The sequence below is a fragment of the Hippopotamus amphibius genome, chromosome 5 (assembly GCF_030028045.1).
Source record: "Hippopotamus amphibius kiboko isolate mHipAmp2 chromosome 5, mHipAmp2.hap2, whole genome shotgun sequence".
Lineage (NCBI taxonomy): Eukaryota > Metazoa > Chordata > Mammalia > Artiodactyla > Hippopotamidae > Hippopotamus > Hippopotamus amphibius.
Window position 1 is genome coordinate 115,258,955 of NC_080190.1, and position 15,747 is coordinate 115,274,701.

The window sequence follows — 15,747 nt, forward strand, 5'->3', positions numbered from 1 at the left end:
TGCAGGAGCCGGGTTTGGGGTGGATATAGGGGGTGGGCTTTGGAAACCAGCCCGGCTTGGTCAAGGCGTGTTTGGAGAGGCAAGGCGAAGGCGACACTGACCCGAAACTTGGAGTCGGGCAGAATCCTGGCAGATTTTCGTTTTAGTTTGTTTTTGTTTGGTGGGGTGTGTTATTGCTGCTTTTGTTTCGTTGTGGGGTAGGTCTTGAGGGACCATACTGGGGAGTTGATGCAATTCCCTTCGACCCGGGGCTGCCTCGGGCGGAGGAGGGTGGGCGGGCAGAAGCGGGGCCGCGGCAGCCTGCGCCCCTCACTCGGCCGCGCTTGCTTTTCCGCAGACCCGCCGCGCGCGGTGGCCCGGGATGGCTCTGCGGCCGCCAGGTGAGACCGGACCCCTGGACAAGGGGTTCTACCCGCCCGACAGGCTCCAGAGCAGCCCCCAACACCTGGCCGCCTACTACCCGCCTTTCGCGCCCTACGGCCACTACGGGAACACCCTAACCTCCGCGGAGGAAGGTTTCCAACCTTTCCGGCAGCTGGAGGCCCTGTCCGCGTCCCCGGCTCTGCCCCCCTTCGCCTTCCGGGCGGCGCCTCCCTTGCTGAGCCCCGACCTGACCCTACAGAGGGAGCCGCTCTACGACCTGCCCTGGTACAGCAAGCTGCCGACGTGGTACCCGATCCCCCACCTCCCCAGGGAGGTGCCGCACTTCCCCAACGGCAGTCGTGAGTTTACAGCCGCCACCAGTGAAGACTTGGGCCACATTGGTGGACAGTGTTGGGGACCAGAAATTCTCGCTCCTCCGCCCGCTGTGGATGCTTCGCTGTTACCTGAGAGGCCGAAGCGCTCCCAGCCGTTATCTTGCTCTCCCAGAGAGCGCTCTGAGGATGGCCCCAAACTCGTGAACCAAGAGGGGAAGGCAACTCACCGTTACCACTTCACCCAGGAAGACCTGCACTTAGTTCTGTACGGGGTCATCCCCAGCCCTCAGCACTCCGCCCGCCTGCACCACGCGATTTCGGGCCTCCTGGTCCCCACAGACAGCTCTGGTAAAGGCAGTCCACAGCGTCTGGGAGTTGGGGGCGGGGGGGGGGAGGCGGGGCCGGACGGGACGGGAAGAGAGGTGAGGGCAGGAGGGGGAAGGGGCGCTTGCAGGTGGATCCTAGGCTGTGCGAGTCTTGTAGCGGAGTGTATGTGCTTCCATCAGAAGATGGAGCGGGGGAGGCCAGGCTCACCTTCGAGGCCCTGTTTGCTTAACTGCATGACTCCTAACGTTGTTTTTGTGAGAAGAGAAATGGTTAATGCCCGCGCTCGGGCTGATCAGGCCGGCTCAGATTCTACCAGGATGTACAAGGTGTCTCAATGAGAGCCTCCTGCTGTTCACACTGGGAGTCTCAGCTCAGCCATCTGACCTTATTCAAAATCAGCATTATCTCTGATTCTCAAGTTCCTTCAATTTGCAACCGGGGTTAATTACAACATAACCAACTAGGGTCGTTTTGAGTCTCAAATGAGAAATTGCATATGTAAAAGGAGCAGGAAACCTAGAAAGGTCAGATAAACTTCCAACTCAGGACAGTGGTGAGCTCTAGGGAGCGGGGAGGAAAACACCATATGAAATCATTTCATAATACATTTTATCGAAACAATAAAAATTTAACCCTGTCTTTTTCTAGGGTCCGATTCTTTTCCTCAGACTCTGGATAACGAGTCCCTTCAGCTGCCAGAAGGTAAGCAGGGCTCCTGGTTTGGATTTCTTTTACCTAGCCAGTGCAGTCGGTTTCCTCATTGGCTTTCTTTCCTGCCCTGGGTCTCCCCTAGGTCTCTGCCTCCGGCAGACGAAGTTCGGTGAAGTCGCACATTTTGGTGTGTTCTGCAGTAGTCTTGTTGCCAAAGGAGTCAGGTTTGGGCCCTTTCAGGGTAAAGTGGTCAACACAAGCGAAATCAAGACATACGGAGACAATTCCCTGATGTGGGAGGTAAATTTGTTTCTGGTGGGTTGGCGGAAAATGGGGAGGGAGGCTGCTCAGGCTTGGCCTCTGCCCCTCTGGGAGAGTCCTGGCCTGGGAGAGGGGACCCTCCCTGGGCAGTAATCTGCTGATTTGTGCCGCCTGTTTTGCAACATAAAGAAAAAGAAAGGCAACTGTTCAGTTCCTGAGAAGAGCACCTCTGCATGGGATTCTGTGTAATTTTTTTTTGATGCCTTAAGGCATTTTCATCGGAAGATTAGCCATGGAATATACATTTAAAGAGTTAATGCATTGGGTTATATTTATAGACAAAACCGGATACTTTAAATATTACAGAGTGATGCTAAGAATATGCCAAAAAGGACTAAAACCAGATTTAAATTTTTTGATATTGTTTGTCTAATGAGGATTTTTTAAAAACTGATACTCTAAAAAAAAAAACAAAAAACTGATACTGTTCACTCTGTATGAGGCACGATGGTAGGACTGCAGTTCATCAGAATGTGTCAGATTATCCCCCCTCACCCTGAATTTCTACTTCAAGAAATATAGCTTAGGAAAATAATCTGAAATCCAGACTTTGCAGGGTTGTTCTGTAACAACAAAACATTGAAGACTGTAGAACTGCCCACAGCAGAGAGAGAATTAAATTACAACTCCATTGATACACATAAAAACTAAGTTGAGATAAAATACTAAAGTAATTAGTTGTCTTGAAGTGGTGGAATTAAATGTAACCTCCTGTTTCCCTTACCTTTGTTTATGAAATTAATATATGCTCACTCTAGAAATCCAGAAATCAAGGAAGTGGTAAAAGTAAGAATCTTTTAATAAAATCTTTTTAAAATGTCACACCACCTATAGAGATATCTTTAAGCTAATAAATCTATTTAGGCTTAATAATATTGATAATAAATATATTCAGTAGGTCAAATGTGTTTTGAATTATGAATTTTTAATAAGTAAATTTATTTTCCAGGTCATACCAAAAAAGTGTAGATTTCCAAACTTTGCTTGGTTTCATTTAGATCTTTGAAGATGGTCATTTGAGCCACTTTATTGATGGAAAAGGAGGCGCAGGGAACTGGATGTCCTATGTCAACTGTGCTCGTTTCCCCACGGAGCAGAACCTAGTTGCCGTACAATGTCAAGGGCAGATCTTTTATGAAAGCTGCAAGGAGATCTACCAGAACCAAGAGCTCCTTGTGTGGTATGGAGATTGCTATGAGAAGTTTTTGGACATTCCTGTGAGCCTGCAGGTCATAAAGCAGGGGAAGCAGGCGTCTGGGCCCTCGGAAGGTGAGTGCCCACCTTTGCCTCACCCAGTGAGGCCCTCTTAGTGGAAGGACTGGGATCTTTTCTCAACACAACACCTTCCTGCAGCTTCTCCACTGGCTTGTGGAACTTTTCCCTCCCAACACTAACTCAGAACCTGAGGGCGTCTCTAACCAGATGGGTAGCTATTGAAGCTACTCCTATTCACCAGGATACTTTTTCTTCTACCCCTTCACCTGCTCCCAGAAAATAAAACAAAAGTGAAATAAATGGATTCAACCTCTGCCTTAGATGAGCCAGCTTCTGATTCATCTCTGCTGTGGCTCACACAGCTCAGGAAGTCAAAGCTTTAGAGCCCTGGTTTTCAAATGTTTGGTTGCAATAGCTTAACGAGGTGGGAAATTGATTCGGTAGTAGAGATCAGCATTAAAGAAGAAAAAAAGAGAGAGAGAATAAGAATAAAATAGAAGAGAAATATTGATGTGAATCTCATTTATTGAGTAAGCATTGTTTGGTGAGGTTTTTGTTTCAAACAGATATGTGTGAACTGGGTATCAGCTATAAAATGTATTTCTTACTATGGGTCTCAGTCAACTTTGGGAAGCTTGGAGCTAGACTCTCGCTCTCCAGTTTTAATGTGGATGTGAATACGTGGGGACCTTGGGAAGATGCAGATTTTCATTCAGGGCTGGGACCTGAGATTCTGCATTTCTATCAAGCTACCAGGGGATGCTGATGCTTCTGGTTCCTAGACCACATTTTAGTAGCAGAGAGCTGGAGAGGACCACCAACCCTCTCTCTGGGAATGAGTCTCTAGAATTTGCATTTTAAAAAAGCTCTCTGGGCAGTTGATTTTTACAACTACAAAAGCCTGGGAACCACTGATCTCATAGGTGGGACCAGACAAATGCAAATTACTGTAATATGTGTAATCAGGTAGAAGACCATCTTATTATGTTAGAACAAAAGTCATAAGTAGCAGGTAAAAGAGAATTGAATTGCATTCATCACACTGCAGTGATGGTCTGCATGCCTGTCTCCCTGCTAGACTGAGATCCTTCAGGGCAGGAGACAACCCTAAACACCTTAATAGTGCCTGCTCTGGATCCCCATGTGTATTGAAGGAGGAGGAAGACTGGACTAAACTGGGGAAAGCTGCTTGGGGATGTGGTGAAATAAGGGATGCGTTAGGCAGGGAGAAGCAAGGCAGTCCAGGCTCGGGGAATAGTGCAGCCAAGGGCAAGGATGTGTTCGCCAGGGATTAGGAGGTGACTAAGGAGCAGTCTCTTTCTAGAGGCCAAATAATGAGGGGCTGGTGAACTGTTTCTGGGAACTGTCTTCTCACTACCCCAGCATACGGATGGGTGGGGGTTGGGAGCGAGATGGCAGGATTCTTTTCAATCTGGACCTCACAGTTGCCCCTGGCACCAAGCCAAGACTTCCAAAAATGTACCAAACACTTTTGAAATAAAAGCAAAAGATGGATTTGAGAAAGTTACGTGCTTGATAACTCAGAAAATAGAATCGTCCTTTAGAAAAATTATCCAGCACTATGTATCAGAGCTGTTAAAATGTTCATAACCTTGGATGTATCAGTAATATATCAGTAATACTCTTCTGGGAATGTATCTTCAGGAAATAGTCCAAAAGGAAAAGCTTTGTCCACAAGGATTTTTAATACAACATCACCCCTATTTGTGAAAAAATCTCTAGCAACCTAAATGCCCAATAGTAGAATAACTAAGTAAATGATGATATATTAACATGGAATAATACGCAGACATCAGAGATCACAATCCTGTAAGCACCAGGGCCTGCAGCTACCCGTGCTCCACGTCTGAACCCAATTACGTCCAATGCTTATTGGCACTGATACGTTTAAGATAACTTATGGCAGAGAACTTGTAAGCAACTCATTGGGCTGGGAAGACCGATGGATGAATTCGTTTGTTTTCTGTTAATAGGAATGTTTGGAGGTAGGACAAAAAGGAAAGAAACATTAAAATTCCCCTGTCCTCTCAAGAGAAAGGTCTTTTTTTCAAAGGTGTTTGGTGAGGCTTGGTGGGAGGCTTTCCCTTTAAAGTCTTGAGTGGGAGGGAAGGGCCTGGGCCCTATGTGGGCGGGTTATTTGCCTCTGCAAACCGGCCAAGTGTGTGTTTTGGGGGGTGGAGGTGTGGAATGTGTAGACAGCTCTTAATCGTTACCAAACTCTGTCTGAGTGGTGTGTCTGTGGTGGGACTGAAAGCTTCATTTTCGGTATTGGCTAAAAAGATTGAGATGGGAGGGAGGAAGAAGGAAAGAAAACAGGACAAAATTAGGTTAAGATAAATTTCCAAGGACCTGAGCAAAAAACGTAGGCAGCTGAAGCCTAATTACTAAGGGTGCTGTGTCATTTCTGCTTAAGTGGTTGTTCTTATGCAAATTTACCACTGAACCCTTATTCTGAATTCTGAGGTGCCTTCATGCTTTGATTTGTAAAGATCGCTGACCCTGTCTTGTAGACCCCCTCTTCCCGCCCCAGGAAGCAGGAAGGCCAGGTATTTCTAACCAATGAAAATTCTAGCCCCAAGCAAAAACCTTCCCAGCAGGGAGATTCTGAGAGAATTAACACCTCAATGAAAGCGATAGACGAGACTGGGCAATGGATCGTCCGGGTGTTGGTGGTCGCCTTCCTGGTTATTTACTTAACAAAATGATTTATTTTCTTAGCCACTAGTTAAACGTGCCTGGGACACAGTTATCAACTAAGAAAGCCCCCGATGGATAGCTTCCCTGCAGTCCGATGGTAACTAAAAAGATTTCCACCTACACACTCTTGCATATACACACTCCTGGCTGTTCTCTGCCTCCCTGGGGCCAGACAATGAGGTTTCGGTGATGCATTCACAGTCAAAACCCTTTATCCTCTGGAATCCAGGGTGTCCTCGGCCGGAATGCTTATGTAGGTGGCCCCAGTCCTCTCCCCTGCCCCCAACACATAGACACCCCTGAGCCTGGCACCTCCTTTGCTAGAGTCCGCTGCACCCTCTCTAACCTCTCCTCTACCTCTCTCCTCCACCTCTCTCCTCCACTGATAAAAACGGATTTACTTTTCTGTCTTGTCTATCACTAAGTGATAGTATCACTTGTTGGTAAGAACTCAGTAAGTGTTAGGGTTAAATTAATCACCACAGTTACCCTATGTATTAGTTCTGGAATCTTCCCCCAAAACTTCAGAGAAGTGAACTATAAGCTAAAAAGGCACCTAAGGCTTCGTAAATGGGGTCAAATGGAACGCCACTTGTGAAGCCTGGGAAGAAGCTGTGGGTGTCCATCAATGTTCTGCTTTGTGAACTGCTTTGAAATTGTAGCTCAGGCTGATCTGAAAGGGACGAATACAGTAGGTATTTGCTATATGAACTTCGTAATGCACGCCAGTCAGGAACCTGCAGCACTGACCTGCTCGTAAATCGGGCTGGAGGACGTGCTTCTTCAACAAATATATTTCAGGAACAAAAGGGAAGGAGAATCTATAGACTAAGAAATTGAAGGGACGTAGCAACCGTGGACATCACATTGGCTTTGAATCCTACATTGAACCAACTGACTGTAAAATAGTTAAACAAGTATATTTGTGTGTGTAAATGTACACTAATATATATGTGTTTCTATTAAGTAATAAGGGTTGATTGTTTAGGTATGACAATAGCATTATGGTTATGCTTTTTAAAAAGGCATTATCTTTGAGGCTTGAGGTGTTTCTAAACCAAATGAGAAATTAGTATTAATAAAAAAAATTAATAATAATCCATTATGGAGGGAAGTGGCATAAGTGAGTTGGTCGTTGTCAGAGCTTGGTATCTGGGCACATGAGGCTTTATGCTATTATCTTAACTTTGATAGGTGTTTTAAGTTTTTTGTAATAAAATGTTAAAAATCGTCTTGAAGAAAATAAGAATGAGGGAAGGTAGCTGACCAAGCCACTTATCCCCCTGTGTTTGACAGAGTCTACAGAAGGGTACAGGTGTGAGAGATGTGGCAAAGTATTTACCTACAAATATTACAGAGACAAGCATCTCAAGTACACCCCCTGTGTGGACAAAGGTGATAGGAAGTTTCCCTGTCCTTTATGCAAACGGTCCTTTGAGAAGCGAGACCGGCTCCGCATCCACATCCTTCATGTCCATGAGAAGCATCGGCCTCACAAGGTAAGAGTGGCAAGTGATCCCGCCCTTCGCTGCAGCGCTCTGCTTTCACGCTTCTTCCCCAAACCCCTGGGTGCACACCGAGAGCCTCCTGGGTGCAAGTTACTGGGACACAGCGCCAGATGGGAGGATGGGATGGGGTCTCTGGAGGAGGTGACAGTGCTGTGGAAGGGCAGATGTAGACTAGCCATGATGCCTGAGTGTAAGGATGGAAGTACATAGTAGATAGGGACAGAGGAAGGATGTCCTTCTACCTGGACATGTGGGCTATGAAAGGCCTCATAGACAAGTGGCCTTGAGTAGAATCTAGGACAGTGGAGTCTCTGGTTTATATCGGAGGTGGGGTTGATTGGCCAGGCGTGGGGGGGGAGGAGGGAGGCAGTGAGTATTGAGACATTCCAGGTGGGAAAGACTGTCACCTGTGGCTTTAGGTAACTACATCTTGTTCCATGACCTGTGTGCAATGCTGTGTTAATTTCTGCTGTACAGCAAAGTGACTCAGTTATACATATACATATTCTTTTTCATATTCTTTTCCATTGTGGTCTTGTCTCCCTCCAGTTCACAGTGAAGCTTCTGGAAAAATCACAATCGCTGTATTATATACTCTTGTAAAGTCAGAGTATTTTTACAATTATCGTGTATTACTTTTGTAAGAATATTTTAAATTATTGACAGTGAAATCATTTCTTACCCATAGATTGGCAAAAAGTAAAAAGTTATACTGTCCAGCGTCCTGCACATTCACCAACAGGGAATTGGTTATATAAATTGTGGCTCATTGAGCAAAAACAAGTTGCAGAATAGGTACAGCATGATTGCACTTAAAATGTTAGGTATTCTGTATATAATATTTACATGTAAATGGAAACACAGTTGGAAAGAAACCGTTAAACTGCTAACTGTCCTTTGGGGACTGTGATGGAGAGTAAAGCCAAGAGTGATCTTTGGTTTTACTTGGTAAACTTTTAAAATTTTTATTTCCAGTTTTTATTTTTTTACATGAGAAAATAGTGTATGCTTGGAGAAAAAACAAAAGGCACCAAATGCTTTGGCCCAAAGTTGAGACATTTTAGGTGTAATTTTTTTCTATATGTGAATGTATTTTTAATGTACTTGGGATCATATTGAATATTATGAGGCTACTTTTTGATTAAACATTATATCACAAGTGGGACTTCCCTGGTGGTGCAGTGGTTAAGAATCCATCTGCCAATGCAGGGGGCATGGGTTCGATCCCTGGTCTGGGAAGATCCCACATGCCGCAGAGCAAGTAAGCCTGTGAGCCACATCTCCTGAGCCTGTGCTCTAGAGCCCACAAGCCACAACTACTGAGCCCATGTGCTGCAACTGCTGAAGCCTGTGAGCTCAGAGCCCACGCTCTGCAACAAGAGAAGCCACCAAAATGAGAAGCCCACCCACCACAATGAGGGTAGCCCCCAATTGCCACAACTAGAGAAAGCCTTCGCATACCAACAAAGACCCAATGCAGCCAAAAAAACAAAGAAAAAGATTACATCCCAGTGTAATTTGTAAACATAGTAATGGCTATATCAGTAAGTACCTTTTGTGCATTTCCTCCCAGTATTGCTGCAGTGAACAATATTATGTAGAAATCATTCTCTGTTAATCCATTTCTGATTATTTATTTGGGGTAGATTCCTAGAAATAGAAAAACTGGGACAAAGGGTATGTACAATTTTAAGGTGCGGCACATTTTTCCAGAGAAGGGCCAACCAGCTGGGCTTGCAGTGTACATAGTAAAGAGTCCCAGGTCTCCCACAATAATATTATCTTTCTTACGTTCACATTTTTATAGATGAAAAATGGTGTCTTGCTTGACTTTGCATCTTTGTTATTTATGAGGTTTAAATTTGAAAATATATTTTCTTGGCTAGTTTGTATTTGTCTTGTGGTTTGTCAGTTTATGTTTTTGGGAAATATATGTATTGCTTCGTGCTTCTGTTATATTTAGCGAGCCGTATTTTATCAATTCTAGGGTTTTAGAGCATGTTCAACATGTGATGGCATGCTATCGTTTTAATTGGTAGCATTTCCTTTTCTAGTTAGTACATAAAGTAGTGGTGGATCTTCCAATTGATGAGATGCAGCATTTAGGATATTTGTTGGGATTGCTGCGGCCGGATCAAAGGTTGTTTATTAAAAATCAGAAGCTACAGGATTAGCTTTTGTTTGTTTTGTCTTATTTTCTGACTAAAGTAAAATGCAGGAAAAGGTTTTCTGAGTCAGGTCAAGAAACGTCCACTAGGATGTTACGTGGGTCATTTGCCCAAACACTGAGGACAACGGCAGGTCTTGGTTTGGGGTTCGAGGAGAGGAGCTGTAGGAAGTACTGCTGGCTTTGAAATTGGGGAATGGTAGACCAGGAGGCTGAGAGATGACAGGAATGATAAGAAGAGGTAGAAGCTGGTGGTACTAAAGGGAATGACTTGGACTTCAAAAGAGGAGAGGTCTTGATGCTAGTAGAGTAGAGGGATAGAAATCTTATTTTACTTTTTAAAACATTTTATTTATTTGTTTGTTTATTTATTTATTTATTTGGCTGTGAGGCATGAGGGATCTTAGTTCCCCAACCAGGGATCGAACCCTACCCGCAGAAATGGAAGCACAGAGTCCCAGCCACTGGACTGCCAGGGAATTCCTGAACCGGTTGCTTTGTAGGCCTGTAAGCTGTCATATCTGGATATCTTTCATTACCTTCCTTAGTTCCACTGACTCTTCTATCCCACTCGTCCTCTTTGTTGATTTCTTTTTTTGTATTACCAGGGCGTATCTTCAAGTAATCGTTTTTAACAGGGCACAGTGAAAAATGTTCTGAGTCCTTCTTTGTGTGAGGATATTTTACTCACATACGTGTTTGATAGCTTGGCTGGATATGAAATTGTAGATAGAAATAATTTTCGTGTAGCACTTTCATAGAATCATTTCATTTTCTTCTATCTTTTGATGCCAATCTGCTTCTTGTTTCTTTGTAAATAACCAGTTTTCTACTTTGTGAAAATTGTTCTTTAACTTTTAGAGTTCTGAAATTTTAAGAGAATGTGTTAGATTAGATGTCTTTTTCTTTCTTTTTTTTCCCCCCTGCCTGCTTTTAATCAGTAGAAGACAAAGTATTCTTTCCATCTAAAGGCATAAGTCCTAAACTCAAAGGAATTCTCTTTTGCTTTCCTTGGCTATTACCTATCTTCAATTTTTGTTCTCTCCTGGGATTCATTTTAGCCAAAGGTTAAGTTGAATCTACCTCCCTGTACTTAACTTTTATTTTTTCATCAGCGTTCTCTGAGAGTTCCCCAACCTTAATTTTTACATCATGTATTCAGTCTTTAGCAGTCCAGCTGAATCTATTACATACAGCGTTTCTATTCTATACTTTTTTGTTGTTTATTTTTAATTTCCAAGAACAGTTTCATGTTCTTTTTCTTTTTTTTTTAAATATATTTATTTATTTATTGGCTGCGTCGGGTCTTTGTTGCTGCACGCAAACGTTCTCTAGTTGCAGCGAGCAGGGGACTGCTCTTCATTGGGGTGCATGGGCTTCTCAGTGTGGTGGTTTCTCTTGTTGTGGAGCGTGGGCTCTAGGCACGCGGGCTTCCGTAGTCACAGCACGCGGGCTTTAGTAGCTGTGGCTCGGGGGCTCTAGAGCGCAGGCTCAGTAGTAACAACAATACATGCTCATTATTAAAACTTCAAGTAGTACCAAAAAATTAGAGAAGACTTTTAAAATCCTCCTCCCCCGCCCCCACATCCCCACCATCTAATAATACCCAGACTTCCATTTGTGCCCATAAGGACACTTGGGGAACAGGGTCCAGAAACACAGTAGTTTCCTTTACCAGGTTCAGAACTCCTGAGAAGATTAGACAGGAGTCATCAGGGTCAAGAACACAGAGAAATGACAGGAACTGTTCACAGCAAGTGGCCGCACCACATGCTCTCACTGGCCCCTAAAATATTACCCTTTTTCAGTAGGTATGTCTTAGGTCCCCTGTCACCTGCCTTGCCACTGTGGTCTACATCTTTGTCCCCATCCCCACTAGATTTTTCCTCCTTGTCTCTAGCAGAGTGTTGAGAGGGTCTCCATAAATACTTGTTGAAATAGTTGTTGGGGGCTTGCAATTTATTCCCAGTCTTGTGAGAAAGGTAGGGCAGGCATTTTGCCCATGAGGAAAATCAGAGAAACAAAGACTCAGAGTTTAATGGATTTGTTCTGGTCACACAGCTACTTGTTGATATTGAGGGACAAATTCAGGCCTCTGTTATACACTGTGGTTTCACATCTGAAGCAGCTAACACCCAAAGACTTTAGATGAATTGCCTAAAGTTACAGCATTGAGCAGGCTCTGGACCAGAACCCATGCTGCCTGTAGTCCTGGGATGCCTTTCTCCTGTCTCAACTAGACCCTCAGCCTGGAGCTGCTTGATCCTCTGCCTACAGATGTGCACAGAATAAATATAATAGTGCCCCCCCATAAACATAATGGTGAGATTAATTTGTTGAGGGGAAGATGTGGTTTCAACTATATTTTTCTTTTTCATCTTAGTGTTCTACATGTGGGAAATGTTTCTCTCAATCTTCCAGCCTAAACAAACACATGAGAGTCCACTCTGGAGACAGACCCTACCATTGTGTGTATTGTACAAAGGTAAATGAAACCTTCTTTTAAGGGATCTGCCTTGAGCCCTGTGTGGGTGTCCATGCTTAAGAAATTGTAGCATAAACCCTGGCTTATAAGAGTTCCTGGTAAATTAGTTCATGGTCAGCCCATCCCCAGTTTCCCTCCCCAGATTATCCTCATGTTTGCATACAGTGATCAGATACAACCTACTATTGCCAGATTGGCATTGAGGGCATTTGTCATGAAACAGACCCTAAATTTGCAGGATCCTGATGATAGCAGATATGATTATGCAGTATTTCAAAGTATAGACTTTTTTTTCTTTTCATCTTTATTGGAGTTTATTTACTTTACAATGTTGTGCTAGTTTCTGCTGTACAACAAAGTGTATTTATACATATGTCCCCATATCTCCTCTCTCTTGAGCTACCCTCCCACCCTCCCTGTCCCACGCCTCTAGGTCATCACCAAGCATCCAGTTGATCTCCCTGTGCTCTGCAGCAGCTTCCCACTAGCTATCTATTTTACATTTGGGTAGGGTACATATGTCAATGCCATTCTCTCACTTCGTCCCAGCTTCCCCTTCCCCTACCATGTCCTCAAGTTCTCTACGTCTGCGTCTCTATTCCTGTCCTGTCACTAGGTTCATCAGTACCATTTTTCTAGATTCCATATATATGCATTAGCATGTAGTACTTGTTTTTCTTTTTCTGACTTCAAAGTATAGATTCTTAAATGCTGCTGATCTAAGTTTCTAGAGCAATTTTGCTGAAGTGGCATCTAATCTTCGTTGTACAGAATAATGAGTTATAAAAAAGAAGAGACAAAGATGTGGTTAGGGGTTGCTGGGCTAGAAACAAAAGTCTGACCATGCTTTAAAAATATGACACCAAAACATCTCATGTCTTACTTTGATGAGATACATCTGGGCTGTCCAACGTGTAATTAGCCATTAACCTTATGTGGCTATTTAATTTACTAAAAAGGAAGTAAAACTGAAAATTTAGTATCTCGGTTGCACTAGCCACATTTCAAGTGCTCAACAGCCCCACTATTGGTGCCTGGTGACCACCAAATTGGCACAGACACAGAACATTTCCATCATTGCAGAGAATTTTGTTGGATAGCACTGGAATCTGCTGTTTATCATCGTCATTTAATTTTTTTTTATAATATAGCCATAAAAGGAATATAGGCTCTCTTAAGGTGACTTTTAAACCCCCCCAAAGAGGAGTAAAATGGGAGTGAAAGTCTACCAGGCTTAGGGAAACAGATACCACCAAAGAAATTGTGTCAATAGAATGGAAATAATCAGTGTAGCAAAAAGGGGCTAAGACATAATCGACCATGTGCAGCCAGCACAGACTAAGGAAGGGGGCCGTGGATCTGTGCGGACAAGCAGTCTATCCTGAGGGATGAATGCTCTCCCACGGGATTTGCAGAGCAGGCTTATAACATCCCACTGCCCCTCCTCTTCCTGGCGTCCTAATTCGCATCCTCAGCTTGGACTTCTGGCTAATCTGGGAATGAAAGGTGCCCAAAGACGGAACTCAATGCACTTGGGGCATAAATGAGCTGTTTAGCATTCTGACGTATGCGTTAGACTCCTGTCACCTGAGCTGATGGAGACTGTCTTTGTCTGGGTGTCCTAGGCAGCTACAACGTGTGCTCCTTACTGAGCAGTGGCCCAACGCCACATGTGCCCAGCCCCTCAGATCCAAAGGCATCAGTTTAACCTGGTGTTTTGTATCGCTATCAATGGACTCTCCAAAAATGGAGTCATTACATCTCTAGTAAATACTTGAAAGTGACAGCAGTCAGAGCAGAGTATGGAAATGAGTTAGAGGAAAGGTTATAAATAAGGGAAAGAAAAGAAGTGGCAAAGAAAAGATAGGTAAAAACAGCAAAGTACTTGGGAATCTAAAATGGTACAGCCACTCTGGAAAACTATTTGGCAGTTTCTTTAAGAACTACACTTGTGGGGCTTCCTAGGTGGCACAGTGGTTAAGAATCTGCCTGCCAATGCAGAGGACGCAGGTTCGATCCCTGGTCCAGGAAGATCCCACATGCCACGGAGCAACTAAGCCCGTGCTCCAAAAAAAAAAAAAGAACTAAACTTGTAACAGCCATACAACCCAGCAATTGCTCTCCTGGGCACTTATCCCAGAGAAATGAAGGTTTATGTGTTCATACCAAACTCTGTACACAAATATTTATGGTGGCTTTATTCATAGAAGCCCCAAACTGGAAATTACCCAGATGCCTTTCAATGGGTAGGGGCTTAAACAGACTGGTGCATCCACACCATGAAATACTGCTCAGCAATCAAAAAGGTTGAGTTGTTGTACAGAAAACAACCTTCATGAATCTGCAGACAATTATGCTGAGTGAGAACAGCCAATCCCAACAGGTTGCATACTCTATGCTTCCATGTATGTAACGCTCTTGAAATAATAAAATTATAGAAATGGAGAACAGATTAGTGGTTGCCATGGCTTAAAAGTAGGAGTGGGGGGGAACCATGTGTGGCTGTCACAGGGCAACATGAGGGTCCTTGTGACGGAAATGTTCTGGATCTTGACTATCAACGTCAATATCCTGGTTGTGATACTGTCCTATAGTTGTAAGATGCAGCCACGGGGGGAAACTGGGTAAAGGGTACACAAAATCTCTATTGTTTCTTATAACTGTGAATCACAATTACCTCAGAAGGTTTGTTATAAAAAAAAAATCAATAAGGTACCCATTTATGCAAAGACATTGGCCAACATTAGCTACTCCTTCTGTAATGCAGTTCATCGTGGAGTGTGATCCTAGGACCACCTGCTTAAATGCAGTTTCCTTATTACCCCAAAGGGTGTACTCACCAGTCAATCTGCATTTTGGACTAGATCCCAGGTGATCTAAGCCATTGAAGAGCCACTGTTCTAACCATTGACACGTCCATCATGTCCACGTCCATCATGTCTTTTTTTTTATTAAGGCTACTCACGTTGACCCAAAGTGCCCCGTAGCATTAAAGCCCAAGGTTTGTTGATTGGAGAACTAAGGGATGACGTAAGGATCAGTAACTGTGAAGTTAACCCCTTTGTTTCACTGGTTGTCCAGCTGATGGACGTTTACTTTGCTCCTGCTTTCTGTCCTCTGCAGAAGTTCACTGCCTCTAGTATTCTCCGCACGCACATCAGGCAGCACTCCGGGGAGAAGCCCTTCAAATGCAAGTACTGCGGTAAATCTTTTGCGTCCCACGCTGCCCACGACAGCCATGTCCGTCGCTCGCACAAGGATGACGGCTGTTCCTGTAGCATCTGTGGAAAATCCTTCCCAGAGCAAGAAGCCTTCTACTCCCACATGAAGCTTCATGAAGACTACTAGCCCTCAGAGAGTTTGAGGACGATGCCTCTGTATTTCTGTCTTGATATTTCTTGTTTATGGGTGTATCTTACAAACAAATGATAGTTATATTGAGATGAGAAACGGAGTAATGGAACTGATCAGTTAGCAGAATTTACCAGATTTGTTGACTGTGGTTGTAACAGCTTTCACAGAAATGTTTTTCACAGTTTCTGACAAGAACGGAGTTTTGGTGAATTCACCTAGACATAGTGAAAGCTGATTGTTAATAGTGCTTAAAGGTCTGGAAACTCAACGTCAGCCCTGAAAGGGACTATATTTCATTTCAGG

General features: G+C 43.9%; 1 protein-coding gene across 1 annotated transcript; it reads left to right on the forward strand.

The window, feature by feature from the left end:
- Positions 1 to 361: 361 nt before the first annotated feature.
- Positions 362 to 15,438, forward strand: PRDM14 (PR/SET domain 14). The gene is made up of 7 exons (XM_057737396.1): positions 362 to 1,046; positions 1,674 to 1,727; positions 1,819 to 1,976; positions 2,996 to 3,266; positions 7,227 to 7,429; positions 11,989 to 12,090; positions 15,214 to 15,438. Exons 1-7 carry the CDS (start codon positions 362 to 364, stop codon positions 15,436 to 15,438), a joined length of 1,698 nt encoding a protein of 565 aa, XP_057593379.1.
- Positions 15,439 to 15,747: the final 309 nt, after the last annotated feature.